The sequence below is a fragment of the Heloderma suspectum genome, chromosome 1, assembly GCF_057233095.1.
Source record: "Heloderma suspectum isolate Gila_16-S chromosome 1, 16-S_ref, whole genome shotgun sequence".
Lineage (NCBI taxonomy): Eukaryota > Metazoa > Chordata > Lepidosauria > Squamata > Helodermatidae > Heloderma > Heloderma suspectum.
Window position 1 is genome coordinate 345200290 of NC_139458.1, and position 10495 is coordinate 345210784.

Sequence of the window (10495 nt, forward strand, 5' to 3'; positions counted from 1 at the left end):
TATGCTAGGTATTTATGGCACATCTGTAGCCCTGGTGAAGAGAAGAACTGACTCTTTTCCAATGTACAAATGCTTCCCTGTCTGGTTGCCCAGGATTGGGTCTTTCTCTCTGTGGCAGACAAGCACACAAATAGCTAACTGCAAGCTATTAAAGCAAGACAGAGAGGCATTTCGGCTCATGCACAGCACCATTCTCATTTGCTAGATTCGTATTGCATTAAGATTTCTTTTCTGCTCTTGTTGGTCTGGGCCACAAGGCTACCCTTCTCTCACTTAGCACCACAACAGGGCAGGAGGTTATGCTAAGGGGGCTAGTGCATCATCTGAGCAAGTTTCTAAGGAGAGCAGGGATTTCACCCTAGCTGCCCCCATGTCAGCCTTCCCCAACCTGGGCCCCTCCAGACATCTCAGACTACAACTCCCATCATCCCCAGAAGTTGGGTGATGGGAGTTGTAGTCCAGGCCATCTGGAGGGCTCCAGGTTGGGGAAGGCTGCCCCATGCAAATGCAGCTGCATGGCCACACTGGTTTTTAAACACATAGCAGGTCAGTAGGGAAAGAAGAAAGGAAAGCTGTACAGAGAACTTCTGATGTCAGCATCTCAGACCAAGGAAGGAGTTAAAGCATGAGTAATGCAGACACGGAGAAGCAATCTGAAGAGGCACAAGCAAGGCTGGACATAGATCAGGGACAAGCACCCGACTGAGTGGTACAACTGCCATGAATGTGCATGTGGATAACCACTCACTGGGTGTCTTTTTCTTTTCAATCCTCAGGAAGAGGCAGCCAGAATTCTCGCCCACCAGCCAGTGTCCGTCGCCACATGTGCAGCTTTGAAAACCCCCAAACTGCAGTGAATGTGTAAGAGAAGCTGCATGACAAACAGTGGTGTATTTTTTTTTAACCCATTGCTTTCTCTTTCTCATGACTTTCTCATTTCTGATAATGGGACAAATGTGGTGCATGCCATTAATGATGGAACGCTTACGTGTGTGTCCCATTTTTCACACTGCCTTGACTCTTGCTTGTCCATATATTCTTCAAAGGACACTGTGGAATAATTTTTTGAAAGAGCTTTTTGTTTTTCATGGTTGTCACTTCAACATCTGCTGGCAGAATTGCAAAAAGAAAAACAAAATACCCCCCCTTTTCTTGTTCATTTTACCTTTCGCTAACACATTTTCCCAGTTCACAGTTTTGCATGAAGTTGAAATTACCCTGTCTTCTTTCAGAGACAGCTTTACATTTTCTCTAAGGGCTGCTGCACCTTTCTGTGCCAAGTTCTTCCTGCAGCCCTGGTTCATGAACTTTGGCTGCACATTGGGAAGGGTTTCACAAAACACTGGTTTGGTGGAGTGTACAAAATACAGAATTTCATGTTGACTACCATTACAGTAACTAGTTGGCCATACAGGCATTTTGGAAGAGAATTAAAGTAATGAGATGGAAGATTTTAATTATTACTTTTGAAAGTAGTAATTAAACCCTGTTGGTTTTTTCTTTCTCATCATAATAGGATTCTCATCATCAAAATAGGTTTACAGCTTAGTAGGTGCTAAAAGTCACAGATTTGGGGCTGATAAAATCTATTTAATAAGTAGAATTATGTTCACGGGGAAAACATTCATTGTAGTGGAAGCCTACGTTTTCTAATTTTATATGTGTGTTAGAAAGTGGGTCCTAAGTAGATAAGTGAAGTTCAAACCAACCTATCACTAGAAGATCTAAAAGTTGGGCTGGGAAAAGTATAGCAAATTCGACACAGAGAAACTGATAAAAGACGAAAGAAGCAAGGGGAAGGCAATGCTGCTGAAAAAAACAGAGTATAGGTATTATCAATATAATACAGAAGCGGTGAAACAACAATTCGCCAAAATGAAGATAGTTCACAGGTACAACTGTCACTTCAACATTTTAACAGTTTTGCCCTCAGATTTACTTAAAGAAAACATTCAAAGCAAATGTTGAATTTCTTACCCAGACAAAACTTTCAAAGAAGGTGGAGTGAAACAAAGGCAGGGAAAATCTGATATTATTTCTGGGGCAGGTGGGATTGTCCATGCATCCCAATCTGGAATCCATAGTAGCATGGTTGCACTATTGTGGGCAACCTCACACCAGTGGGCAACCTCACACCATTGCTGAATGTTCTGTTGGGAGTCCAAACAGTGTGACGAACCTCTCCATGCAATTGGCAAAGTTATTAAAATCTAGAATCTGTAGTTGCCACCAAATTTCACCTAAAATAAAATTCTGAGCTTATTCTTGGGAGAAACATCCCAGTGGGAAGCAACAGGAGTTTCAATAAGGCTAGCAAAATTTCTCAAGTCTGGAAAACTTAATCTGAACTTGACTGACCACTCAAAAATCAGGTTCCATGCCTGAGTTTTATAGCTGAAAGTTAAACAAGCTCTCCTGTACAGTTTTGAAATATACATATAAAATACTTATAAAATATTCTGAATGAAATGAATTAAGCAAGTATTGGAATATTTACTGGAAGCCCCTAGATTTTCAGCATATAACAAAATGTCAGTTTTAGTGACTGAAACACCATTTAAGAAAACGTCCTAGCTCCAACTATAACACAACATTTCAGCTATACAGGATGTAATCCAACAGGCACTGCTTCTGTGCAAGGTAAAACATGGTTTGCTAGGAAACAGGTCATGGTGCATTTCATCTAAGGGAACCTATATAGGACTTTTCCCTATTAAAATTCCTGCTATTCTTAAAACAAATAGGATTTCTCACCTCAAAGCCTAGGTTTGTTGTGAACATATTCAACTCTCCAACCAGCCTTATTAATTAAAAGGAAAAATTATGAGAGCGCTAGTCCTGTGTACCTTATACAGGTAGGTTTTCTGTTCATTTTTATATGTATCACTTGGTATAATCGTTCAAAACTGTTTTGTTCTGCAGTGTGTATTGTCTCCCATTGAATGGCCATGCTGGCTGGGAAACGAGGAGAGTTCTAGTCCAACACATCTAGAGAGTGCTAGGTTGGGGAAGGCTGAGATAGTCCCACACATCCTACAGAACATCTTTGGTCATTTTCTTCCATACTAAGTATTTCTTGCTCACCTAATTCATTGTCCAATCAAAAGCTGGAGCTTGCTTCATTTTCTCATACAGAGAATTTTCCACTGCCATGAATTGGAAGTCCTGCTGCTGTTGTCCAGAGTAGTGAGGGATGTCTCCTAACATGTGCTGATTCAGAACAGGACAAGAAAATCAAGGCTTCTTAAAGCTATCCTTCCTTAGGATGGGTGTTGCTTTGCCCCACTCACTGACCTCCCCATTGGGAGTATAGTGCTTTGATCCTTGCCTGAAGCTAACCATTCAGGTCATGTCCTGGTCAAGCGCTAAGCTGATCTAAGACTGGATTCTCATAATAAATGTGGATATATTTAGCAGGCATAAAGAAGGCAGAATAATTTTTTAAAGCTTTATTATTGGTGTTCAAAGGGCGGGAATCATAACATACATGAGAGCACACTGGCAAATGAACATACATGAAGCTGCCTTATCCTGACTGTATTGTCTACTCTGACTGGCATAGCATCTAGGCAGAGATTTCTCCAGCCCTGCTACCTGATACCCTTCTCAAGGGGGAACTAAACCACAAACATTCTCCACGCAAAGCATGCCTTTCACCACTGAGCTCTGACCCCGTCCCTTCTTGGCTCCTCGCTAGCTCTCCCCAAGCCCTTCCCAAACTGAAAAGCGTCTCACCTCTTAAGCCACTTTCCCAGAGCCATCACCCCCTGCCTCACCTCCATGCTAATACGAGAGCAGACAGATCACTGAGCCATCCATCTCCTTAGCACCAATAGTCTGACAGGGCTACTCACTATGCCGCACTTCTGAGGTCTCCCAGAAATGAGATACCTAGCTGTGACACTTTTCAAAGAAGCCCAAATCCAAAGCTGCCACTGAAACCAGGGGGAGGAGTAAACCCTCTTCACCTCTGGGAATTCAACTGTCAAACGTTTCAAGAAGGGTCCTGCTTGAGGTCATGTGAACACTGTGCTTTGCTTTGCTTTAATTTGATGTGGTGTCGATTCTCATTGTTTACAGTGCCTTTGTATCTGATGGCCTCAGTCTTCTGCGTGCTTCCATATTATAAGCATATTGTGTTGCTAAAATATTTGGGTTGTCCCAGGGAAACTGGGCATAGATATGATTACCTTCCATCCTCCTCCGCGCTTCTCTTCCACAAAACTTTACAATCTTTTACATACACAAAAATGTATTGTGTATTCACAGGTATCAACGATGTCTGCATTTGTATTTCAATACATTTTTCATCATAGTGATTACTGGGATTGAATTTGTGCAGTGGAATCTAATCATACTAAGCATGTGTCTAGAGTGGTAGAAGGAGAGGAGGGGAACTCCTCAAGCTCCGATGTTTCTAATGGGGGAGGTGGTATAGATGAATAAGAGCATGTCTGATTGGTAGAATTCCAATCTGCACATAGTTTGGACCACAGAAGTGTTCCATTACTATTTTTACCACTTCCAAACCAATTCCCATATGTTGTCTTGAAAGGTGATACAAATCAGATGCAGATCAAATACACACCATAGATGTTGCAGACTGCTGACTTGCACTGGATGCCCTAAACATGACCATGGTTTTAATTTGGTATTTGTGTTATTGCATGATAGCCAAGTCATTGGAAGTCTCCATCTCATCTTTGTTCTAAGCCTTTTCGGAAGATAAAGGCGGCAGTAGCCACCATCGGAAAGGATATTGCTGATGAACTTATCTCTACATGAATAGATTGTCAAGAGTTTATCTGAATTCACTCTAAGGCTGTTGGAAGTAAATCTCATTGAAATACAGTAAATGGGACTTAAGTCCAAGTGAACATGGTTAGGGGGTTAGTGAAGATCTGAAGAAAATAACCTAGTACATTGTTGCAAGGTCCTCCACTTTTCACAGTATAGGTAACATTCTGGCATTCACTTTAAAATAGCAATCATGACTGGCCTGAATCCTTTTTGATGCCTAAAAAGATAATAAAAGGATAATAAACACTGCCTGTGGTAATTATAAAGCACAGAGGAGGGAGAGTATAATGGAACATGGTAGCAGTTCTCAAAACAACCTAAAAGCTTCCATAAGGAAGAGATAAAGCAACTTTTTGTGATGGATTCATGTAGCATCAAAACAGATTTAGTATGAATATCAGGGGGGCTGCGGTGGCTTAGTGGTTAAGATGCTGAACTGCAGACTGGAAGGTCGGCAGGACAGCAGTTCGAGACCCGAGTGCTGCGTGATGGAGTGAGCTCCCGTCTTCAGTCCCAGCTCCTGCCAACCTAGCAGTTCGAAAGCAAGAAATTGCAAGTAGATAAATAGGTACTGCTTCAGCGGGAAAGGTAACAGCGTTCCGTGCACCTCGGTGTTCAGTCATGCCGGCCACATGACCACGGAAGCGTCTTCGGACAGCGCTGGCTCTTCGGCTTAGAAATGGAGATGAGCACCACACCCTAGAGTCGGACACGACTGGTTGGGGACACCTTTACCTTTGCCTTTTTATGAATATCAGGAAGCAATTCCTAACCTATAAAGTCATTTTGGCCATGGAATAAATTGTCTAAAGAAATAGTGGTATCTTTTCCCTTGGAGCTTTTTCAAAATATCGCATTAACGTCAGATATGGTTTAGGTCTAGTCTCTTAGGATATTATGAACATGAATGAATTGAACACTTCCTTCTTTACAGTTTAATTTTAAAAACAAAAAAGGATGATTAAATAAGTTGGGATTCTATATCAGAGAATTGCCTGACAGGTGTGAGAGAGCAAACACATAATAAAAGGTTGAATGACACTTGGGAGTGTGAAGTGGGTGGCACTTGGAAATATATCCTTAAACATTTTAATGATGGGAAACCAATAACAATAACTTCAGCTGTTTTTATTTTAAGACCCAATTTAATGCAATTCCAACTCCAATGATTTTGAATTGCATCTGCCAGAACTTTCATGAAAGGTGTCAACATTGATTAGAAACTCCTTGGTGCTGTGAGAGACCTTCGAAACCAAAGTAACTACGAGCATCCAAATGGTTCCTAACATTTTCAGTTCCCTGCCCACCCTGATGATCAAGTCTTTTGGCTTTAGCTATAAGTGTAAGTACACATTAAGAAGATGTGCTGCTGTAATTAAAAAACAACAACAACAATATCTCTTATTCAGTTCATCCCTGGTATTATAGAGTAAGAGGGATGTGTAGTTGTCATTGCTATCCACATTTCTCCCCTGCTACTTCATTGGGTGAAGTAGATTGGGAATAGGAAAACTCGGAGCATATGGCATCATGTCATGTGCTTTGCCATACTAACCTCACAGGGGGAGAGAAGGAAGAATTGGCAGGCTTCTGTTTTTGGTGGCAGCCACAAAGTTTCTGTAAGATGTTGCTCCACCCACAACATCTGAAGCCAACAGGGAATAATTGAACTTCATTTACAAACAGCAAAAAGTGTCAGATTTAAGATTGTTTACTCATTGCTTCTCATTGTAGTTGCTTCTGAAGGGAGCCAATATGACTGAACACATCTAAGGAATTCTCTCAGATAGTTTTGTGATTGCTACCTACATGTGCCTAACATAAATGTAAATATACCCGTCTTCATTTTATTCATAGTTCCAATGGCAAGTCTGTGTCATGGTCTGAACCAGGTGGAAGACAAGTTCCCAAGGGGCAACATATGTGGCACAGACTCTCAGTGCATGTGAAGAGCAAGGAGCCAGGATGCAATCAGACCGCAGTGATCAAGCCCCTAACCAAAAGCTACCCTGGCCAAGGCAGGAGCCTGACTTTTTCAGACATCAGCAGTAAGACTCTGTACAATGTGGTGGAGGAGGAAGAGAGCGAGCCAGTCCGCTTCGGCCAGCTGAATAGTCCTTCCATGGTTGTGCATAGACGAGTGGTGGTGACGCCTCCGCTGCAGGCAGCAGCAGAGGAAACCCGCCTGTTCTTGTCCGAACAGAGTCCCAAAGCGCTACCACCACCACCACCACCACCACAGAGATCCATTATGGAGCAGCTGCAAGGAGTGGTCAACAAATTTGCCACTGGCATTCCTGACTTCAACTCTGTGATCCCTGTGACTGGTGCAGGCAATGGCGTGAGGTCTATCTATCATCCTCCGTTGACCCAGCAGCAGATGCTGCCACTCCCAATGGGCACGTTCAGTAGAGAGCCAGTTTCACCCCCAGCTGAGGAAGAAGCGGAGGGGGAGGAAGAAGAAGAAGAAGAAGAAAGTGAAAAGTTTAAGCTCATCCAAGAGTACGTGTATGAGAGGCCAGGGAACCTAGAGGAGGATGAAGATGAGGAAGAGGAGCAGGCAACCAGCAAACTGACTCTCGAAGACTCACCAGCACTGACGCCTCCATCTCCTTTTCGAGATTCGGTGGCTTCAGGCAGTTCTGTGCCCAGTTCCCCTGTGTCAGAATCAGTGCTTTGCACACCTCCCAATGCAACCTATGCCTCTGTTGTCCTGAGGGATTATAAGCAAAGCTCATCCACCCTGTAGAACAGAGGATGCTGTGATGAAAGCAAATGGACAATGTCTCTTCTGTCAGCTTTGATCTGGTGGGGAGAGCCAGCACAAGCCATCAGAGGGCAAGAGAAGGCGAACAAATGTGGTGTTGTGTATACGAGGGGAGGGGATTTGTATCCTGCACTAAATCCATTAGAGGGCTCCAGTTCTTTACCTGTTGTGTGTGTTTTTTTAAAAAAGGAAAGTATTGTATTGTATTCAAAAAGTATAGTATTCTGACAAGACAATAGGAATCTTGACAAAAGCACAAACCCCATATACAACTTCTATAGCAAAAAGAAAAATTAAAAAGATAACAAAATATACAATGTTCACAGTTCACACACACTGTCACACACTCTCTTAGCAACACTTGAATATGACTGCATAACACAACCACAGAGAAGGCATTAGCACATCTCATGGCTGTGCATCATCATTAAATGCGGCAGACTCTAATGCAGCAACATTCGCTTTGGAAGGAAGGAAGGAAGGAAGGAAGGAAGGAAGGAAGGAAGGAAGGAAGGACTCACTGTACACTGTACACCTAGGTATATCTTTTGTTATGCTTTCAGATGGGAATATCAAATTGTCTTCTGACATTTGTGTTGGAGAAGCAAAACAGTATGTGAGCAGATAGTTCAAATGGAATGTTTAGAACATCTGATTTAGATTTTTTCCCTCTTGTGCTGATTTTAAAAGGGCCAAAATAAACACAACAAAGACACAAATGGTCTGCTGATATGGACAGAGGCAAAAGCCCTGTAGTACTGAACCTTAGATTTGCCCTTTTGTAGAAGATTGCAAGCCAGGTGACTATACTGTTAACTCAACATTCCCTGTAGCAGAACAATATTTACCAACTCAACTTTCATAATCTGATGCATTTTCCATGTGGTTACATCGTTTGTTTGTGCTACTATGGAAATAACTACATATAAAATAATTATATATTTTGAGCAACAATTACTACTGAAAAGCAAAAAGCAATTCTTAATCGTGGCTCATTAGATTCATGGTAGAGGCAAGAGAGTGAGTGTATGTGCGTGTGCGTGCGCGTGTGTGTGTGTGTGTGCCTGTACCTGTATAGAACATGTGATGTGTAACATCTAATAACTGCCACTGGATGATTGTCCTTCAAGTATATTATTGATATTTTTATGTTTCAGTTATGTTTTATATTGCATTGTTTAAAAATATACTATAGATCTTTGGAGGTTTGTACGCTGTGCTGAAAATTTTTAATAAGCTATGCCTTCCCTTATAATAGGGTGCTTGATTTTGCTGATATTTTTGCCATATTGAATTATGCTGTTGAGAATAACCTGTGCTCCAATAATTTGTTATTTCATGTATTTTAAACAAATGTAGTTAATAAAGGATGCATCTCTTTTAGTAATCTTGCACATGCCAGTATTAAAACTGTAAATGCAAACTCGGAAAAAGTATTTGAACCATTTCTACTTCCTTCATATAATTTAAAGATGTTTTTTCCCATAGCAAAGAACTTTCTTCAGTGCTTTATGCATGGCCCTTCCCCTGACTCCATCTGCCATTGCCATTTTTCTTCTCATACTCTTTTATGTCTCCCTCAATTTCAATCTTTTGTCCTTCCTCAATCTCCTTTCTAATAATGGAAATAATTTCAGTTTTTATCATGCTTTGATAGGCCTTTGTATTCCTTTTCTGCATTCCACCTCCATTGTTGTCATGTATGGGAGAGGGAGCTAAAGTGAAACTGAAATCCAAATAATTAGAGAATGTGCCATGGAAAAATACAGAGTTGCATTCAGAGAAGAGTGAGTGTACAGATGCTTCTGCAAGGGGACTTTCCTGTTTATTGCTCCCCACTGCAGTCTCCTGTGCCCCCTTAGAAACTACTCCTGAGGTGGGTGATGTAGTGGTAAACTTTGAAGGGCAGGAGCTAATCATGACAGAGTGTTTGCACATGCACGCACGCATGCACACCAAAGAGCAGCACAACATGTCATAACATAATACCCAGTTTATTAGGATCAGCATGACTGCAACCCTGTGCATAGCTAACTGGGAATAAATAAGCACCACTGAACTCAGTGATGCTTACTTCTGACATCATGGCTTCAGCTTGTAAAACACATTGAGCTTTAACACAATGAGCAAGCTGAAATGCAACCTTTAGCTTTTTATTAGAAAGAAATGCAAACAGCCTCGCAAATAGCTAATATCAGGGTTTCAAGCCCTCCTACTGAATAGTGAAGCAACAGAGACTCACTGTCCAATCCAGAAAGTTTTTGTTCAGTTAAAACACGTCTTCACACCTGTAGCATCTGTGAAGGTGAGGAGCTGCCCTCTAAGCCTAATTAACTAAACCAAACAAGGCAGTTGCCTATCTACTAAATGGACAGTTTCCTGCTGTGCCCAACAGGCGTTTACTGGACTCCTCCTTCAGGGAGGGCCCTCTGGACCCAACTTCTGATGGGCAGCCAATCTGGTGGACCGCCTCCCACCTCCCCTCAACTCTGCCTACTTAACCCTGTGGCGGACTCTGGGAACTGTCAATTCTGGTGCTCCTTCCCCCTCCGAGCGAGTTCCCATGATGGGGCAGAGGGAATGTGATCTCTGAACCTGGGCCTCCTGTTCGATTAGCTCCTGGGAAGATTCACCCCTGACTCCTGGATTGTCTTGGAGAATTTCCTCCCCCACTCTGTCTTAACTGGGCTTCTTCTAGCTCTGCCTCTGAATCTGACTCAGAATCTGAAACCAAACAAGGGAGCCCAGGTTCCATTCTGACAGCTAGCATGAAGTAGGCACTCCATCAAAGAAATGGAAAAGCGTCCAGCCTCTGCTTAGTTATATTCCTCATTCTCTGACTTCGTACATGCTAATCTGTCACCAACAATAGTAACATTGGAGGGCCTTGTTATAACCTCATTCACGGGCCAGAGCAAGGGTTGTCTG

The 10495-nt window shown here is 42.2% G+C and overlaps 1 protein-coding gene across 1 annotated transcript in view; it reads left to right on the forward strand.

Moving 5' to 3' along the window:
- Positions 1 to 7549, forward strand: part of GRM1 (glutamate metabotropic receptor 1) — a 310285-nt gene extending 302736 nt beyond the window's left edge. Inside the window, exon 8 of the mRNA XM_084827777.1 lies at positions 6658 to 7549. Coding sequence (XP_084683903.1) covers positions 6658 to 7549 — 892 coding nt within the window. The remainder of the gene's footprint in view (positions 1 to 6657) is intronic.
- Positions 7550 to 10495: the final 2946 nt, after the last annotated feature.